The sequence below is a fragment of the Tripterygium wilfordii genome, chromosome 17 (genome assembly GCF_013401445.1).
Source record: "Tripterygium wilfordii isolate XIE 37 chromosome 17, ASM1340144v1, whole genome shotgun sequence".
In the NCBI taxonomy this organism is placed as follows: Eukaryota; Viridiplantae; Streptophyta; class Magnoliopsida; order Celastrales; family Celastraceae; genus Tripterygium; species Tripterygium wilfordii.
Genome location: NC_052248.1, coordinates 10,167,081 through 10,188,499, shown reverse-complemented (window position 1 = coordinate 10,188,499; position 21,419 = coordinate 10,167,081). Strand labels below are relative to the sequence as shown.

Sequence of the window (21,419 nt, the reverse complement as noted above, 5' to 3'; positions counted from 1 at the left end):
TTGCATATCATTCACTTCAAATTTGCATTGCTTCCTCGTGGATCGATACCGGACTCACCGGTTTATTACTTGACGATACCCTACACTTGGGGTAAGTACACACACACACTTTGGTGTCGGTCAAGTTTTTGGCGCCGTTGCCGGGGAAGCGAGTGTCAAAGACGGAGCTGGGTGGCTTGTAGATGCTAGTTTTATGCTATTAAACGCCATCAAATAAGGAAGGAGCACGGTCACGCTTCAAGGGTAACTTCGTTCCTTCATTTTCCTTGCTTTCTAGAGTAGTTGATTTAGTATAGTTGCTGAAAAGAAAAAAAAAATTTGTGAGGAGAACTTGGCGGATGGGATTAACTTAGTTTCCTGTGGGCGATGGATGCCACCTTGTTTGCTTTGTGGTAGTGGAACGTTGTTTGAGAGAGATTTAAGCATTTTTTTTTTATTCCCTACTACTTGCTAGTATACTTGGTGTGGTTATCTTTTCTTGGAAACCTATTGTTGATCTATCATTGCCTTTGCTTATTCTCATAAATTCTTGCTTTGAATGAACCTTTGGTTGTGATCTCTTTGCTTGAAACTCTTCGATTACTATCTTGTGCTCCTTGTGCTTAATTGAAACTTTGTGCCAAAATGTCATTATCTAGAGGGAGTAGTGTTCATGCTAATGATATGGGGGGTGGTCAAGGAAACAAAATTGATTTGAATACATTGTGTTGTTTATTGCAAAATGTGAACATAAAGGAATTGTCAAATTCTAGGCATGAACCAAATGCCCAAGGAGGTAATGTTTTGCAAAATGTGCCACAAATTGTCCAAAAGGATAACCATTTGCAAAATGTGACCATAAATGTTCCACATGATCATGTACTTCAAAATTCACCCCAACATGATTTTCAATATCCCAATGAACCACTCATGCATTATATGCCTCATGCGCCTCAAGTTCCACAATATGCATATTATGGGCATGATGTGCATGCTCCTCCTCCTCCTTTTGACTACATTCACGCACATGAGTACCAACCCTTTAGGCAAGCACAATCTTCACACCAATGTATAGCTCCACCATCTTACCAACCATGCACCCCACCCCAAGAGAGATCACTTGAGGATACGCTTCAAATATTCATGGAAGCTCAATTGGAGGTTAATCAAAGGAGATTTGAATTTCGTGAGCAAACCGATAGAGCCTTGGAAGATTTAAGAAGCCAATTGACAAAGATCACTCAAACATTAGAATTTCAATTCGAAACTTCAAGTGAGGGGTTGGATGTGCAAGAACAAGAACAACCCATCATTACCTCAAGGAGTGGGATAGTAATTGACAATACCATGACTCCTAAGGTAAGTGAGGATGAGAAATTAGTGGAAGAAGTGGGTGGTGAGGTGAAAAATGTTATAGTTGGAGATAGATCATGTCGAGACAAGGACAATTATCAAGTTGAAAACGTTGAGGAAAAGAGCGAAGAGAAGAGAAATGAAGAGAAAGAGGAGAACAAAGTGAGACCAAAAGGGAATGAGTTAGACCGTGGGAGAGCAATTGAGTACATCCCTGAGCTTTACATTCACTCTCATGTTGAGGATAAATTAGAGATGACACTTGCAAAGAATTCATTTGAGGGTGTGCTAGTTTTGATTAAGAAAGGTAGTCGACTTTTGATTGAGGGAGATATTATGAAAAAAGTTTTGAAGTTCTTGACTATTTATAGTGTAGAACATTTGCCCCTTCATTTAGGAGCATTAGAGGCTTTCCCAATCAAAGTCGGTGCATACCAAGTGCATCCTCAAGAATTGACAACGTTACCTTTTGCAAGTGGATTTAAAGAATCCTCTAAACATCATGTCACACATAAAATATTTACCAAAATTAGAAAAGTGTGGCATCCCAAACCACGATTACAATTCTTTTTAGGTGAGTTTGGGGAAAAGGGGACCGAATCATGTGTGGTTCGTTATGTTCCTCAAAGTGGGAGTAGTGATTTTGAGGATGTTCTTGGGATCTCAAGGATCCCATCCCTCTCTTGTGTTATGGTCGATCCACTTTTGTACATATATGTTTAGGATTGGTTTAGAGATCACATTTATTTTTGTGTGTCTCGTATACTCAAAATCCATTTCACAATTTTTGCTCCTTGTGCACTTATTCAAGTTGGGGGGTGAGAATTGTGACATGGTTGTGTGTTATGTTTTGATTTTCTTACCCTTTAATTTTGGTGTGTTTTTGTATGTTCACAATGCATTTCACAATTTGTTCTTGCCTTGTTTTCCATTCTTGATATTGGGGACAATATCTCATTTAAGTTGGGGGGTGAGGGAATTGTGAATTCATTGTGAAACTTGCTTTATTTTGGTGTGCTTTTGTGAATATCAAAAATTTGAAAAAAAAAATAAATAAAAAATTTCTTGTTGTGTCATGCTTGGATAGTGTGGTTGGTATTAACTTTTTCAGGATATGCTTCGTTTCTCATGATTCCGACCACTTCTGAAGAGTATGGTATGATTTCCTACCCTCTATCCTATTGTGTTGGGCTTTGTTGTTCATACATGCTAGATGGACTTTAGGAAGGGAATGGTAGATGCTTTTGGGATTCATTACCAATTTCAACGTTAATTTATTATTCTTGTTCGAACGTGCAAGTGTAGAGTAGGTTTCTTGATTTCTTTTGTGAAGTCGATGCATGTGATTGAGTAGGATGACTATGATCAATCTTTCTTGGGATGATTGGGACCTAGTTTGATATCAAAACTGTGATTAAGTGTGCATCTTGGCATTGAAGCATTTGTATGACTACGTTTTTGGATCCTTTTGTCTGGAAAACTACCTTTTATCCCTTCTCATTCTTTTGAGTCATTTTTCCTTGATATACATTGGGTTCTGGGTGATGCTATTCATTGATATTCATTTGACATCTTATGCGCGTGTTCTTCAATAGCTTTGCATCCATTACATTTGATTACTGAGAAGTGTGATTTTTGTATTTTGCCACTTGCCTGTGAACTTAGGATTGAATGATTCATTAGGTTGAGAGATTTGAGCATAGCCTATTCATTTGTGAGTGATTACAAGCCTAAATTTCTTTAAGCCTTTTTTATTTCACTTACAAGCCTTGTGTGCACCACTTCATTAAATACTTCCCACCTTTGGTTGCAAGGTTGAGTAGGAGCTTGAAAAAAATAAGTTGGTAGTGATATTACCCTTTCTTATGTTGAAAAAAAATTGAGGGTTGTTGTTCAAATGTTGTTCATTTTCGAGAAGAAAAGAGAAGAAAAAAGAAAAAAAAAAGTGCATAGAAAAAAAAAATCAAAAAGAGGTGTATACAATAAAGTTAATCCTTTGTGTGTAAAGGATGAGAAGTGTTTGGATTTGTAGTGCAATGGAAGGGGTGGCAAAATGAGAATTTAGCTCACATGTTTGAACTTAACCTTGCAACTTGTTACCTAGTTCCAAATTCTTCCTACCTTGTCCCTTAGCCACATTACAAACTATTTAACCTTTTGATGAATTTGATCCAAGGTAAGCAAGTGAGTTGGTGGATCCATTAATTGCTCTTGTAGGTGATTTCTTTCTCAAAGCTATGCCCATCCAAATTATCTTTTATAAACACATACATTTAATCCAATTGTGTAAGTCATTCACTTAGCCCAATGCTTTTATGTTTTTGTGTACATTTGGGATCGGGGATTTATGAACACCAAAAGGGTCCATAACAAGGTTTTACTTGTGTGAATGTGTTGAGTTGTCTTGCTTGATTGCACCTATATTTTTCATAGTATAAAATGTTCTTGATCATTTTTAACGGGATTGAGATCGATTTTCCAAAGATTTTGCATGTCTTTGACTAAGCAGGGGAATTGGAGGATTAGCTCTATTTCTTGCATGTGAGAACTTAAGAATCATTTGTGGTGCTTTCAAAGTAATGGTGGATCCTTTGGCAAGTGTTTGTGGGTATCGCTCTGATAAGCCCTCACGAGACTACAACTCGTCCACTAGGGTGACCTAGGGGTTTAAAGGCTTGTTGCATATGCTAAATGCAAACGTGATTCCTACGTCAGTGAGTTAGGTTTTTATTTTTAGGTAGTGTTTGCATTGCTAGGGACTAGCAACGTCTAAGTTGGGGGGTGTGACCGGACCTCTATTTTGAGGTTCTAATACCATCTAATTAGGGAGTTCTAGTATCTTAAGTAATGTAATTGTGTTTAAATAAGTTAGTTTTACTCTTATGATTGTCTTTCATTGGTTTTGCAGAAAATATGATTAAACCGACAAAATTAGAAGCTCTTGGGATTGAAGAAAAGTTCATAGAGATGAAGAATTGTCCGGACACCTTCATTGGATGTTCGGATAATTGAATCAAAGGGCAAAAAGGTGAAAGAATCATGAAGCTACAGCTAAAAATGAAAATCAGCACAAACTGTCCAAACAGATTTCAACCGTCTGGACAGTTGGAACCAGAGGGTTTAATTGTCCACACAGATTTCAACCGTCCGGACAGTCGCCCGATTTCTGCATTCCGAGAATGATTAATTGAGCTGGGTTTTTGGGTATCTCTCAAATGTAACCAATGGAAGAAAGCTTTGTAAGGGTAAATAGGTCATTATACTTGTAAAAGAGGAGAAAACCCTAAGATTGGGGGACTCTCTCAATGGATTCATCTCCTCCAACTTCTTGCCTCCATTGTTTTTCTCTCTATTTTTCTCTCTAAGTTTTTCTTGGTTTCTTGTGATTTCGTGTGTAGACATTGATTTTCATCTATAAAATTGAAGTTTATGTCCATTATGATGAGTGGCTAAGTTCTCTTTCTAGTTTCTAGTCCCAAACGGTGGGTGCTCGGTTTCAATTACTCAAGGTATGTTCATTGAATTGTAGCTTTGATTTTGCTCTTTTAATTTCGTGGTTGTGTGATTGGATCTATGGAGATGACATATTTGATTGTATTTTTGGATTGTCTAGTCTAGGGATTGCATCTAATGTGTTTGATTGAGAATTGTTAAACCCATTGCATGATTTCCTTAATTAATTGAGTTTTTCATTGCATAACTATTAATTATGTGTATTGATGATGGGGTTTTGGGTTAAATTAGGAATGTGCATGGGAGAGTTATGGTTAATTGATCTTTGAGTGTGAAACTAGGGTGTTAGCCAAGCCAAGCCCCAAGGGGGAATATTAATTCATAATATTAGGTGCTTATCCCTTAGCGTTCATCGTAGATTAAGAGACCCGATGGCCTACATGTATGAATTGAAGTCTTATAACCCAATTCTCTTTGCATATGCATGATTGATAGTATCACACAATGCATTGTGTATGGTTGTGTGTGTTTGCAATGATACCTTGAGTATGAGAACCGAGTAGCCACCGGGACGGACTAGAGACTAGGTTTTTAATTAATTGTTTTAAATCCAATTTGTGCTTACTTTGATTACAAAATCGCTCATGCTACCGAGTCATTCGGTCCATTTCTTTTACTTGCTTTTATTTGATATTCATTGTGTTTATTAGTGTTAGCTAGTCATTTGCATATCATTCACTTCAAATTTGCATTGCTTCCTCGTGGATCAATACCGAACTCACCGTTTTATTACTTGACGATACCCTACACTTGGGGTAAGTACACACACACACTTTGGTGTCGGTCAGAGGGTGTATTGCAGGGCTTCCCTTGAATACAATCTTGCCGCCGGTGAAGGAATGGCTATTCTTGTCCCCGTTGATGAAAATGATGACAGCCAGGTTTATTCGTGATCTCTCATTTTTATTTTTTTGATCTTTCTATTTTTCTGTTAAAATGCGTGTTTTCAATCTCTTCAATTGTTTTCTTAAGAATTGCATACATTTAATTTACAATAATAAGATTCTAGCATATATGCTAACACTAATTTCTCTTGTTGTTTCAGCATTGGTACAAAGATGACAAGTACAACTATGTGAAGGATGTATGGGGCTTTCCTGCCTTTTCTTTGGTTAATAAAGCAACTGGCCAAACCCTAAAACATTCTTTTGATCACCTTGTTCCTGTAAGAATTCTCTAACCTTAAAATTATAGGTTTTCTTAATTTGTCGCTTATAATTTTACAATTACTGACAACATTTCCATTACTTGTAACCATTTATTGTGAAAAACTCTTATACCTGTAGGTGAAATTGGTTACTTATAATCCAGATGTTCTTGACGAGTCTGTCTTGTGGGCACAAGCAGACGATCGTGGTGAAGATTACAGGGCTATAAGGAGTCTTAAATGGGCATCGCATTTGGAAGCTGCTGCTTTGAACGATTTATCCTTTGATGGTGCTATAATTATGGGCGGGATCTAGATTGATGGAAATAATCAACAATGGAAAATTGAGCCCCACAGTAAGGAATATATAAATCACGCTAGTATCTTTTTTACTCTTTTTTTATAGCAATATATATTTACTCAACTTCTCCACCGAATCATAAATGCTGGTTGATAACTTGGGATGGTCTTGCCTTCTCTTGGAGCTTTCGTGTATTTGTGCTTGGGAATGCATGGCTTTTCGAGGATGCATGCCACTCTCTCTTTGTGTGCTTTCTGTTTGTACCACGTAATAAGAGCTTGATATGGCTGTCACTCGAGATGATGTTGCCTTTCCTTATAGCTTGGAATAAGAATTTGTACTATCTCTTTGTGTGTTTCCTATTTCTATGAGGTAATAAAAGGTTGATATTGCCTTTTTTCTTATAAGTTGGAATAAAAGTTTGTATTGCCTGTGGCATCTATTTATGTGATGCATCGATCTATTCACACTCATATTAATATATGCTATGTCTTATAATATCCTAGAATCTAGAGTAAATTGCTTTTTTATTGGTCATTCTTGTTCGAGTATATGTAGTATTTTCTCATGTACTATCGAACTGGTAAATTTAATATGTTACCAACGCATGCAATCCTACAACCATAACGTACAATCATGTTTTAGATGTCTCTTGCTCTATATATGCTGTGTGAAAACTATTCTACTAGCTGTTCGGTTAGATTTACTTCTACGGATCTCAAACCCTCCTCAGGATAGAACTATTGAGAAGCAAAATTAAGGTTGGAATACACCCAAAATGATACAACCAATTTTGCATCTGAAAATTTAAAAGCTTGCCGAGAGCTTGGCTTGGGTCTTGGAGGTTTCTATCAACCAGGTTATCGTTATGATGGAGCACAACTGCATCTGAAAATGATGTGTCTTGGTAAATTTTGGGATCCAAAGACCAGCAAATATGGGAATCATATGCCCTTTGATTCGCATGCCCTCATAAAAAGAAAAGTTAAAGCAAGCAGTTTAGAGGATATACTTCCATGGATGAAACCAGTTATCTGTGTTATGTGTTGGATTATTAGCATGCATAAAAGTTATAGTAACAATTAAATTGAATAAACAACAGCCAGTAATCTTGAGATGCTAGAAAACGAACACAGTAGCATATATTAATCAGCACAGCATCACATACAAGAACAAATGCTTGAATTAAAATATCAAAACCAAATTGTAGAAGCAGCTGGACAGAAGATGAGCAAGCGAGGTACGCCTTAGCGAATCTCCTTAAAGAGAATTGGTCCTGGCCAATTTGGTGCCTCTGCTCTCCGGACAATCTCTTCCCCAGATACAACACTTCACAACACGAGTAAGCGGCACAACAATATAGATGAACTCAATCGAACCAGTTAAAACAGCACTCTCAGAGTGAAAGAACACAGACGCAAGGGAGAAAGAAGGATGAATTGTTCCCGGTGTGTTGAGACTTGCTGCTAAGCTCTCCTTAAATAGGAGAGCCCAGCAACCACCAGCCCAGAAAAATTAGTGATCAACCACTGATTTTTGGCCTCCACTTGACCAGGACGTGCAACCACTTGGGCTTCAACTGACTTGACCAGGTAATGAGGGTTGGGGCCAAGCAGATATTGCGGGCTAGACTCAACAGGTTTTGACCAAATCATCTGTCCACATTCAATGAATTTGGATTACTAATGGGTCAAAAAATAAACTAAACTTTGTGCAAAAATTTAGGAGACACTGAGCCTACAAAAGCCCAAGTCAACGCATGAGTCAGGCCCGCCTCGCCAGCTCACTTGGCGACGCCACGCCCGACCAATTGGCTGGCCTGGCCCTTGCACGGAGGGTGGGCGCGCTTTTGTGTGGGTGTGTTTTTAATCCAAGCCCATAGTGTAAAGTCTCTCCCTTCTACAAAATTTTGGGTGCCCTTGGGCCCAAAACTTTACTTCAAAACTTAAGCTTATAAACAACACATTCACATTAAATTTCTCCAATGTGGGATTCTCGTACACACACTAATTGCACTTTGTTCTTCATGATTAACATGACTATTTTGGAGTGAATTTCCATTCAACCGAAAAATGGTTTTGACCATATGAAACTCCAACCTCTTCTCTTCATATGGAAGATTAAGACCCATCAATTATTATTCAATGACTCATTAATTAGTCATTAAATTTAGGTCAAACTATGGTTGACCATCATTTTTCCAATAATCCCCCACATTGAATGGAAACAGACGACAACTCGAACACGGGAATACGTTTGAGAGTGCAGTAGAATCAATACTGCATCGAGATAGGTAGCTTTTGGCTTTGAACCTTCCCTAGTGAAAGCCTATCGGACTTACTTAACTAGTTAGTGGACTGACGCCTTGAACTGCCAGTTGTTTGTGTAAGCTTAGTCAACAGACCTCACACAACACTGATCAAATTCATAATTGATTCTCGGTTGTGTTCATTATTTCGGCCATGAACGTCTTGGGTTCAATGAGTGCTTTAGAAATATCGCCTTAAAATACCATAGAGTCTGCCATACTCTGCACTCACATAGGTGATTTCCTATCAAGAATATCCTCTAATACCCTACTTGTTTATCACAAGATATAGGAATCATTAAAAGCATAGCTTAACCTTATACACACTTTCTAGCAGCACTTTGTGCATTCTAGGAATGGGTTGGAGTAAAACTCCGTACGGCTCACACTTAAGTTACACCCGACTTGTGTTGTCCTATTGAACCTAGTCAATGGGATCTCTAATCGCTAGGTTAGATTTCCATCAAGGTAACTTATTCAATCAAGGCCTTCAAGCCCGTTTCCCTCGATGCGCAGTCTATCACCTCTTGACTCAAACCTTTTGTAAACAGATTCTCAAGATTCTCTTTATACTTCACAAAGTTTATGGAAATTATTCCACTCAAGAGTAACTGCCTAACAGAATTATGTCTTTGACGAATGGGTCGAGACTTACCGTTATATATCATATTTTGTGCTCTTACAATTGCAGCTTGACTATCGCAATGAATGCAAATTACAGGCATAGGCTTTGGCTATATTGGAATATCCTCCAAAAAGTATCGAAGCCACTCTGCTTCTTCACCGGCTTTATAGAGAGTGATGAACTCCGATTCCATCACCGATCGTGTGATGCAAGTTTGCTTTGAGGACTTCCATGATATAGCTGCCCCTCCAAGAAGAAATACATAAGTGCTCATGTCCAGGATTGCTAGTGTATCTGCTTAGTTTACTAACAGAATACGCAATATCCGGTCTCGTACAGTTCATGATATACATGACACTGCCAATAGTGCTAGAGTATTCTATCTGATTAATACTGTTTCCAATATTCTTATGTAAGACCAGGTGAGGGAGAAAAGGATTGTTTGCATCTTTGATGTCATGTCCTTTGAACCGTTCAATCACTTTCTCAATATGGTGTGATTGAGATAAAGTTAGGCCTTCCAAAGATTTGAGAATCTTAATGCCTAGTATCACATCAGCTTCACCCATTCAAAGTTCTTCGATAGCATTTTCTTGGTTTTGTTGATGATCTCAACATGACGACCAAGAATTAGCATATCATCGACATATAGACAAACAATTACACACTCATTATTCATAGTTTTTGTGTAAACGCATTTGTCGCACTCATTGATTTGAAATCCGTCTCAAATCATTACTTGGTCAAATTTCTCATGCCATTGCTTTGGAGCTTGCATATGCCCATACAATGACTTAACAAGTCTGCACACTTCGTGTTCTTATCCTTTGACCTTGAAACCCTCAAGTTGTTCCATATAAATCTCTTCATTGAGTTCACCATTTAAGAAAACGGTTTTTACATCCATTTGATGCATCAACAATCCATATGGTGAAGCTATCAAGATTATCTAATACAGGAGATGTGATAGGAACAAAGTATTGATGTTGATATGGATACTCCTTGTGGATTAGTTGAAGTTGATATGGATTCCTTGTTTGTTAGTTATTGGATAAGAACTAATGTCTATTAATTGGACATATATGTGTTGGTTTTTATCTTAATCATGTGCAGCAATTATCTTCAAGATAATCATCTAATCAACATCTGAGATTATTAGAAGCGGTTCATGGTGTCTAAATAAAGCACATCAAGATGGAGTGAAGGACATCGAAGCTTTGAGAGAGAAAAACCTAGAGAGAAATATTTTGTGTTTCGAGTCTGTTCTGTTTGTTTTGTTTTTTCCACTCTTAGATGTTCTGATGAGTGATTCATATCTGTATTCAATATGAGAGAGTGTGAGTTTCGTGTTTGAGTGCTGCTCTATTGATTTCTCTGACTGATCCATAAGAAGAAGAAGAAGAGCAAGACTGCACTGCTTCGAAGCAACCTACGCAGGCTACCTCAGAAGTTACCTGGGTCGTACTTGAGTACAAAGTCTCTTGGAGGCGCCAAGAGCAATTGCAAATCATCATTGGTGTATTGATTTGGGGTTAAAGCATACGCTGAGTCAAGTTGTATGATCGAGTCGTAGGTAACGATAGATTGTAAGTTTTTCTTCACATAGTTGATTATTTTGACAGGATGATCCCTCATAGACCCAAAGTTTTCTCTCAGTTTGTGTTTTCTCGTTAAATTTGTGATGTTCTTATTTGTTCATTTTCCGTATTGATTTCTTATTAAGTTGACTAACAATCTTGGAAAAGAAATATAGTATTCTCAGGATTAATTTTTTATATTTTTGTATGTATTTTACTAACAATATAATAATAATAATAATTATTATTATTAGAATCATGGGGTTGAATAAGTGATGGAGTCTAGGCCCTTGTAATTTTTTTTTTTTGAGATTATTTATTTGTCGCTTGTTAAAAGAACACGATTCCAAAATGAGAATTTCATGACTATAAAAAAAATTTGCAGTCACTATGAATTCATATCTATAGACCCGATCAATTCCTATTATATTGCGTAACTTTCCTTAATTTGTCGTTATTGCCTAAAAAAAGAAGATGCCAACCAAATCCAAATTGATGTTGGAAAATTTTAAGAAAAAATAAATAAAAAGATTGGAACGGTTGTTGGTTATCGGATATAGAAAGGGTTGGAGATATTAGGCATATGGAGGTAGAAATTGAGGGTGTTAAGGAATGCGCGATAGGTGTAGATATGGTCCTACGAAGTTCATCTACTCTCAAATAAAGCAGTATGGGCCGAGGAGACGATGATGATGAAGATTTGGTGGGGAGGGCGGTGTAGAGATATTCGTAAACCTTTGGTCTTGATACGTCTTTGATCACTAAAAGGCCCAAATCATCCACTGGATTAGTGTGGCCCAATCAATTGCATATATGTATTGAGTGAATATATATATATATATAAGAATTCTCCTATGCACACTTAATTTATGCACCTATGTTTTCATCATTGATTTGAAAGATATGAGATCAAAAACAGTGAACCTCACTTGTCATTTCAATCATCCATACCCTTAAAAAGTTATGCGTATTTTAAGTGCACAAATTAGGTGTGCATAGGAGTACATATGATGTATCTTATAATGAGAATTTTTAATCTGAACCACTAGAATTATTCAATGATTGAGGTTAAAAATAATATTTTCTTTCACCATTATTAAAATGCCCCTTACCCTTTTCTATGCTATTGCCTTACAATGTCTCAAATTGATGGATACGACTTATGGGCAATTTGTTTATTTTCTTAGTTGACACAGAGTTTCTGTTGGTAATGCGTGAAATCATAAGCAAAATGGCAGTATGTTACTTGCTTAAATTCATATTTATTGCAGTCAAATTCATCGTCTATGAAGGGACGACCTGAGGAATCAAAGAGAGGATATGAAGCATCAAAAACCCATTTTCCTTAAAAGCAAATTACACTCACTCAATTGCTTCCTCCCTCTCTATGCTCTGCTCACATTGTAGTAATCTTTCCCTGCCAATGATTGTTGCAATAACAACAAAAGACAAAATTAGAGTAAATACAGAAAATCCATCTCCAGATTTTAATCCAATTGGGGCAAGAATGGAGTGATGAAATGGTGGTTGTGTTGGGTGTGGTGTGCATATATATATATATATATAGAGAGAGAGAGAGAGAGGGGGGGGGGCCGCTAGAGTTATGCTTTGATCTACTTCACCACAAACAGCGCCCCCGGGTCAATCGGAACCAGTTAACGACGATGAAAGAGCTTGGGTCAATCTCAACCTCTCTCACCAGCTTGGGTCTTGCTTCTCCAACATCTCCACTATCTCTAGGTCGCGATTCAACAAGTGACGATGAAGGAGGTCGCGATTGTGACGAAGGAGCTAGAAAGCGTGTAGATGATACACGAGGGAGTCCTCATGTGAAAAGGACTATTAACGTTACAAAAAAAACTCCTGTAGACTGAAACCACAATCTTATTTGTTGCTTTAGTTACTTTTTACATATAAACCTTTTCATCATATAATGTAAGTAAGTAGGTATGAAATATTATTGTCCATCATGGATATAAGCAAATACTAATATGGTAGTTTTCATCATAAGATATAACCAACTACTAATATGGTTGAGAAGGACTATTAACGGCTGACTATAGTTCCCCGGCAAAGAAGCGGTGAACACCAATCCTTCTGTACCACTTTTCGCCCATTTAGCATCCGAAATCATAGGGTACTAGGCCTTTCAGCTCTGGTCCATTGAGCCTGGTGTTTTCAAAGCTGAAAAACAAAGCCAGAAGGAAAATTTCTTATGGTTGAAACCAATGACAGTAAGCCATAAACTTGTGTTGTTGAATACAGAACCATCAGAAGCTTAAAAGTTCTTACATGATATACCCTAACTACCTCAAATACTTCAGGAAAACAAAAATGCAATCGACACCTCTGACCACCCTAGCGGCACGTTGATACATGATACAAAGATTTATGATCACAAAGCACTCTGACAAAAGTAGACACTCTGAGCGTTCCAGACATGTTTCCTGGCTAATCCTCAATTAACAATTGAACTAATAAAATGAAGGTATTGCATACATGTTAACTAAGCTCATTCACTCCTTGTTCTCAATGTTTTTATGACATAATCTATCTAATATGGGCGTGTGTTGACGATCAATGCATGCAAATGTCAATAACATGCAACCATACATTCATTTGCTAGATCAGAAAAGTTACTTAGAAGTGTCACTGCACAAATCAAGCAGGCTGAATGATGATGATGAAAGTAGGGATTACCTTTCCATTGGAAACTTGGCAAAAGGACCGTCAACCGGAATTGTTCCACAGAGATCATTGTTTGAAACATCGCTACAAAATTGACATATGATATTATATGGGCTAATGTAACAGTTACAAACAGACAATTCACGAATTATAGTAGATTCAAATTTCTTTCAAATTTTTGATGTATGTACTCACAATACGTTGAGGTGTGAGAGTGTGGTAAGCTCCCGCGGAATTGATCCTGTTAGCTTGTTATTGTTTAGCCGACTGCAACACAATTAAATCATCATAAGCCTATCATAAATCTCAGTAGCTCACAAGTTTTGAAGGTTCAAAATCTTCAAATGACGAGTGTAAACATGCTTACAGGAATCTGAGTGACTTCATTTTGGCAAAGGACTTTGGTATTTCTCCATCAAATCTATTGTCATACAAATCCATGCTAACAAGGCTTTTTAAATTACCCAACTCCTTGGGAAGTTTTCCTCCTATGTCATTCCTGTACAGCTCCCTGCACCAGACACCCAACAACTTAAATCCAAAATTTCTGTCTTCTACTTGAGGGAGTAATTCAATCTAGTCTATTTGCTTCCCCAAAAAGAATTTGCACAAGTGGGTGTGAGGTATAAATGTAAACTAACATTTCAGTGAACCAGAAATCTAAAGTGGAAAAAGAGGCTTTTTTTAATCAATTTTCCTTTGTTTTCCCCGTAACCAAACACAGCAGAACAAAAAATCAGTAAATTCATGAAAGTGATAAAACAGAGTGTCGCATACAAGTACTGTAGATGCTGGAGCTGGCCAAGCTCTGGCCCCAAAGTACCAGAAATGTTAGAATTTCCCAAATCCCTGAAATTCAAAAAGAATCACAGATTAATAAGCAATCAAAGAGCATAAGAAGGAAAAAGAACAAGAAATAACACGAGGAAAAAAAAAAAGAAACCAAAAAAAAAAAAATATAGGGAAAATTAAGGGAGGAAACTTACAAGCGAATCACATGATTGTTGGAATCACAGGTGACATGAAACCAAGTGCAGGGATTGACAAGTGTTGGGTCCCAGCTCTGCAGCACATTTGTAGGGTCTGAGAACCTACTTCTTAAAGCATGCAAAGCATTTCCTGAATAACACAAAGTGAAGAACCAAAATTTGTCAGATCAAAAATGGAAAAAAAAAATCAAAATCAAAAGTTCAAAATTAAGAAAACCCAACCACATATTCGGTCACCCAGAAAAAAAAAAAGGAAAATTAAGCTGAGAGAGATCCCTCAATCTGACCTCTCTACAAACAAAATTGAGCACCACCCAAGAGAAAACAAACAAACCCAGAAAAAAAAACCAAGAAAGGGAAAGTAATTAAGAAGAAGAAGTATACATACCTTCAGAGTTGGTGGATAGGGCAGGAGAAACAAAGAGAGATAGAGCGAGGAAGGAGAGAAGAGAGAAGGAATCCATGAGAGAAAAACGAACGGGAGGGAAAGGAAAGGCAATTGTTAATTAATAAATAAGAGGAGGAAGAAGAAGTGAGAGAGAGAGAGAGAGGGAGACAGAGTCAATATATGAATGAAAGTATGAAACTTGCTTGGAAGATCTGTAGAGAGAGAAAGAGTTTCACTGTTTTAATGGAGGACTTTTGAGTTTTGAGTGTGAGAGAGGTCAAGTCAGTCAAATGCGTGCAAAAAGTCACGCAATGGATGTGAAGTCCTTTTTGTTTTTCTTTTGCCGCGTTGTGTCATGCATGTGTGTGGGTGCGTAGTGGGGCCCATTTGTGGAACGAAGACTTGGAATCAATATTGTCTGCTGCCAACACAATGTGGCATGCTTCTGCTTTGGGACTTGTGAACTTCTCAAGTTTTATCCTGTAAACTACTCCAATGACCAAAAATGTAGTCGTTGATATGTATTGATATTGGTGTGAAAAACTGATATTAAGTGTATTAGATACAATGGTACAATATTATCAAACACTCCATAATATCAATTATCAATTACTTTCCCTTCTCCTTGTCTTTTTTTCTCTCTTTTGAGTATACATGACGAAATTTTATTGGTTTGTGTGTGTGGATCCAAAATTTGACTATTAATAAGTTCTTGATATGTCAAGAGCCTATTAAGTTTAGAGTTGATTTCAAAGTGTAGATTTGTACTGATTGTAGGCATTAAGAACTTGAAACTAGTGTTTCAAGTGCAAAAAAGTAAGTTATCAAACATCTATTGTGGATGCTCTAATGGGCCCAGCCCATTCACCAAGTGTCTCGTTGAATCGGAAAATTCCATGTTGGTACCTTTTAAGGAGACTTGGATATCTAGATTCACTCAAAAAACAAATTGACACATAAGTACTCCATAAAATATCAATTATATCACTAGTCTTGCTATATATTAGTTTAAACAGTAACATGAAAGAAAAAATCTCAAATCCAGACGATTTCAACAACGATTCAGTACACCAGCACCACCACCACCACTGTTAGACTCCCCTCACGAATATGCACAATGCCCAACCAGATTTCTTCTTAAATAGCCACCGAAAAGGGGGACCTGAAGTTGGTCTGTTTTTTTCGCTTAATGTTAATGTTCAAACTATAACATAGACATTAAAAAGTCCATTTATGTCATATAATGCTAATATTTTGATTGTATATCTTTACAGTTTCAAAACATAGAGGATTAAGAAAATAAGTCAAATTATTTGATTGTATAATGTTACATTTTTCAAAACTGTAACATTATAACTGTACGATCTCAGATCTATCCGATTTCATATCTGAACTCAATGCATCTCAGATCGAATAAGATGAATAAAAATAAAAAGATGAAGAAGATAATGGTGGAGGTGCGACGGTGGAGATGGACGATGATGATGGTGATAGTGGTGAAAATGAATGAGAGATCTCTTAGATTAGGTATCTTGAGTCTATATCTATTAAAGAAGAAGGACAAATATAAAAATTTAAAATTATTAATTTTTGTAAAAAGAACCCTATGTCTAAAGAAAGTATTTATGTGGACAAGATCTTTTCAAGTGTACATATGTGTTCATAAGTTATCAAAAAAAATGGTATTTATATGACATTTTCAATTGTTAGTAACTGGGCCACCATAGACATTAATACAAAGAAAAAATTAGGGTACTTTAACTACTTTCTTTATACGAAAATATGAGACAAATTGCTCTTTTTTATGAGAAAAATAAGGGTATTCCTATCCGTAGGTTTGTTGGTGCACAACACAAACAAGACATCAATATAGAACCACGAGTAGCTTAGATGACACTCATGTGTATAATCTCTCATAGAGGTTCAATACAATACCATAAATGAAACAAGCCACCAATATAGAATCACGAGTAGCTCAAATGACACTTATGTGTATAATATCTCATAAAAGTTCAACACAACACCATAAATGATAATACGGATCAGAAGTCCCTAATCAGAAGTGAAACAGTTAGAAGGCTCAAGTTTAAACTTTCAACAACTTCAACTTGTCAATAATGTGTTTGAGAAGAGGAGTTGAGCGATCCAAATATCTAATAATTTGTGAGATGCAGGAACATGTTATTTTCTCAGAAAGAGAAAAAAAATTGGATAAAACATAAAACACAACAGATAAAATAAAGACAATGCTAGAGACCCCTAAAATATGACCTCTAAAAGTTTCCCAAATTTATGTGACATTAAAATAGTCATTGATTAAAAACATACATGTAAGACCCACTTCACATTAAATCGGGATCTTTTAAGGTCACTTTTTAAGGGTGTCAAGCATTATTCATAAAATAATTCTAGGTCCATCCACTAAAACAAGTCAGATTTTAAACTAGACGAGTCAGGAACAATCAGTCAATTCTGCAATTGTTGTAGACCAGATTTTATGAGTGTTCCACATTTGCCATTTAGAGTGGAATTTTAGAGTTTTACAAGTGCAGAAGTGTCTGGTCTTTCACGGCACCAAAGACTCCACACTCTTCTGCTGAACAGTTAGATTCACACCCCCAAAGCATTTTGTATAAGTATAACATGTGTGTGCGGATACTGCAAACAAGAAGAATGCATTGGATACGGTTTCAGGGTTTCAGGGGTTGATTCAAATACATCCCAAACACAGAAGTAATTCGAAAGTCAAAACATTTCATGGGGAAGCACCCCATAATCAAACCAAACATAACAATGAAACTCGTGCACCGCAGAACTAATACCTAGAGATCCAGAGCCAGGCAATCTTTTCAAATTTTGTTTTCAGATAAGAGGAAAAAAAAGTACTTTCTGCACATAAACTCCATTGATTTAAGTTTAACCAACAAATTCCACATCCAAGAAGTAGTTCACAAAGTAGCGAGATGCATGCTAAATAATCTGCAACCAGTCTCCACATACAAACCCTACTCTTGCAGTTGCATTGTCACTTTTTAAGATGTGGGAAACATGCATAGAGATCTGACTTGGGATGCTTTGCCTCAGCATGCTCCTTGCATTTCACTTCGCTTGTCGTACAAATGAATGTTTGCATGCAAACCTTGCACTGCATTCAGAAGCATTTAAGGCACCAACAATAAAGATAAAAGAGTTCACAACCCCTGTCAAGCGAGCGAGTAAATCTCGACTACTACAAAAAAATCTAAACCAACTAGCAAACGACAGGTAAACAGAAACGAGGGTATGACGCTTCTTTTCTAAGTAAAAACCATAAACCAGATATAGGAATTTGAGAACAGATGACAGTGTCAAGAAGTCAAAACAGAGTTCTATTAACTTCACACCCATTCAAGCAATTTGTAATGTCCGCAGTCTTGTCTCCTCAAAGGCACAAACAAGGGAGAAATGAAATAGTTTTACCTTCGCTAGCGCACATACAAAGCCTTTAAGATCCACTTATGAAACATTGATAAATTTCAAGTTTCAGAACTTAAAACCAAAGTTCTTATTAATCCTAGCTTTCATTGTTAAGCATCTGTTACCTCAAAAAATAATCTCAACACGGGAAGCCTGGCTTGTCAAAGTAAACAAGAACCCCTAAAAATCTTTACTGGTTCCGAAGTCAAAACTAGAACTGGTTCCGAAGTCAAAACTAGAAAACTAGTTAAACTGAAAGAAGGGAAAACAGGTTTCCAAATAACATTTAAAATTTTGACTTTCTGGCCGTCTCTACTTTCGTACATTGATCTGGTGTAAAATATAGAACATAGTGCAACAAAAAATGGAGTATCTTCTTTTTTTTTTCTTCCCTTGTTTTTGTTTCCTTCTTCCTTGCCCTGCTCTTTTACTTTTCCTTTTACTATCCCCTCAATTTTGATATTATGTACTTTTAGCCCTTACGTTTACTTCATTGATTCAGCAACCCGCCAGAGAACCAGGAAGCTAGCCGGTCTGATTTTTATGCAATTGGCCTAAACTTATGCATTTCATGTCCTGAATTCGCACTAAGCCAAGTCATCAATCATCATTCAAAAACGACCAAGTTCCAATAAGTATTTTCAGTAAACTGGTACCTATCAAATAACTGCCCTCTCAGCTAGTACAAGCGAAAGATCATCAATCAGGACCATAGTTCGATGGTCATCTCCTGACCCCAAAAGTATATGATTCTGCCTATTCAAAACCAAATCAACTAGTTTGATATTAAAAATCTGTCAAATTAAATGATAGATTCCATACATTTATTTTATAACTTCCTTTGTGACATTGATCTACTGAAGTGCACATCTACATTGACCAAATTCCTACTAACAACCTATTTCCCACATAGTTTCTACAGGATTGACCGAAAAGAAATCTACGCCTTTATTAGTGATATTAGTGCCATATTAAAAGGGATAAAAAAAAAAAGTGGTTTAGCGCATTGGCTGGGCAAGGGGTTTCGTCCCTTTAATCTGTACCTGGAGATTTGACTCATTCTGAAACAGACATTACACATTTGTTATAACAGGATAAGGCTTCTCAGTTAGAACTTAGAAGAAGATAAGCATATCCTCGTTTACAAATTATGCTAATCAATCATAATTCTTTAATACAATTTTTTGAACAATCCATTACAGTGAACATAAGGATAGCAGAAGATGATGGAAAATCATCACCAATTCACTCCATACAAAAGGGGAAATAAAATCGACATACATGCTTTAAAGAACTAAATTGACCAGAGACGGAAGAGTTAAAAGGAGAAAATCACGAAGCATGCAAAGAGACTACCTGGATGGACATGGCCTTCTTGTTGGAATCAAGCTGGCTTCCTGAAAACAAATCAAAACAAAGCAAACAAGACATATCAAATGGATCTGAGAGAATTAAAATAGCAATATCAAAGACGATTACCTTCGGCAGCTTTTTACTTCTCCAGGTTCTTCTCACGAGCCATCTTTGCTTTCTGCCCGTTGCCTCCTCCCATGGATTACTGAGTAGCTTGGATGAGCGTGCCGGAAGAGGAGGAAGAGTAGGTTGTGGCGCTCGTTGGGGGTACTTGAGGGAAGAAATGCGGTCGAAGAAAGTATGGAAACAAGTTAGAACAAGGCGAAATGTAATGGACACACAATTTTGTGGTTGGAGTCATCTCTGTATACACTCCTCATTTTGAATTCGCAAGGTTCACACCCTTTTACTTTCGTTTCGTGTGATTGGGGTCCTTTCATTCATTTAACCGTCATGACTAACGGTGAAATACAAAATAACGTAGTTTTAACTTAACAAAATTGGGAAAAAAAAAATTCAAACAAAATACTATTTACTCAAACAAAACACAAAATGACTCTTCATTCCCTACATTTTCTGAGCAACCAAACATGCTAACTAAAAGAGTTTGGAATTGATTGCTTGCTTAATTTACAATAGAGCAAGGTTTGAGTATATGTACAGAAAAGAACTACAACGGTAACAAATAAACAAATGATTACAAATAACAAATGATTACAAATGATAGATAGCGGCTCCATTGACAAATGATTACAAATGATAGCTAGCTGTTGTGAATGGGCTCCATTGTGTTTGACTTGGACTGAGAATGAGTATTCTCTTTACGCCCCCGCAAGATCAAGGATCCATCACGGATGCTGATCTTGAACCTGATAGCAGAGAAGCGTGATCGCGGAAGGGATTTCGTGAGAATATCTACGAGTTGATTGTGAGTGTCAATGTGCTGCACAGAAATAGCTTTCTTGTTGACGAGATCACGTAGGAAATGTAGATCAATGGCTATATGTTTCATTCGGGAGTGCATGACAGGACTGAGACTGAGATGCGTGGCACCAAGGTTGTCACAGTAAAGAGCAGGCCGAGCAAGGATAGGAAGGTGCAATTCATGGAGAAGACTGGAAATCCAAAGAACTTTAGAAGCTGTAGAAGCAAGGGAGCGGTATTCCGCTTCAGTAGATGAGCGAGCAATTGCACGTTGTTTGCGAGAGCGCCAAGAGATGGGACTGTGACCCAGAAAAATTATATAAGAGGAGACAGATGAGCGATCGTCAGGGTTACCGGCCCAATCAGAGTCAGAGAATGCTCTGAGTTTCAGAGAGCAATCCGATGGGAGAAAAATTCCATGATGACAAGTGCCTTTAAGATATCGCAGCAAGCGTTTGAGAGTGAGCCAATGAGCAGTGGTAGGACGAGAGAGATATTGAGCGAGTCTGTTAATGGCGAAGCTTATATCGGGGCGCGTGAGAGACAGGTACTGAAGAGCGCCAACGAGCTGACGATAGAGGGATGCATCAGATATGGCAGAGCCAGAGAATTGTGAGAGACTGAAGTTTGAAGGTAAGGGTGTCGCAACAGGTTTAGAATCCAGCATAGTAGCACGGTGGAGAATATCATGAATATACTTCTGTTGACAGAGAAAGAGACCAGCAGTAGTGCGAACAACTTCAATACCAAGAAAATAAGAGAGATCACCAAGCTCTTTGAGAGAGAATTTATGGGCGAGAGCTGCAGTAATTCTGTGA

At 37.3% G+C, this 21,419-nt stretch overlaps 1 protein-coding gene and 2 pseudogenes across 1 annotated transcript; 1 reads left to right on the top strand and 2 right to left on the bottom strand.

The window, feature by feature from the left end:
- Positions 1 to 663: 663 nt before the first annotated feature.
- Positions 664 to 6,715, top strand: LOC119981895 (annotated as a pseudogene).
- A 5,954-nt stretch (positions 6,716 to 12,669) lies between these two features.
- Positions 12,670 to 15,070, bottom strand: LOC119981994 (leucine-rich repeat protein 2-like). Its single transcript, XM_038825133.1, has 7 exons — positions 14,869 to 15,070; positions 14,478 to 14,610; positions 14,269 to 14,340; positions 13,859 to 14,002; positions 13,687 to 13,758; positions 13,504 to 13,575; positions 12,670 to 12,987 (listed from the first exon to the last, which is right to left on the bottom strand). The coding sequence occupies exons 1-7, from the start codon at positions 14,942 to 14,944 to the stop codon at positions 12,921 to 12,923; spliced, it is 636 nt and encodes a 211-aa protein (XP_038681061.1). The 5' UTR covers positions 14,945 to 15,070; the 3' UTR covers positions 12,670 to 12,920.
- A 2,478-nt stretch (positions 15,071 to 17,548) lies between these two features.
- Positions 17,549 to 20,021, bottom strand: LOC119982034 (annotated as a pseudogene).
- Positions 20,022 to 21,419: the final 1,398 nt, after the last annotated feature.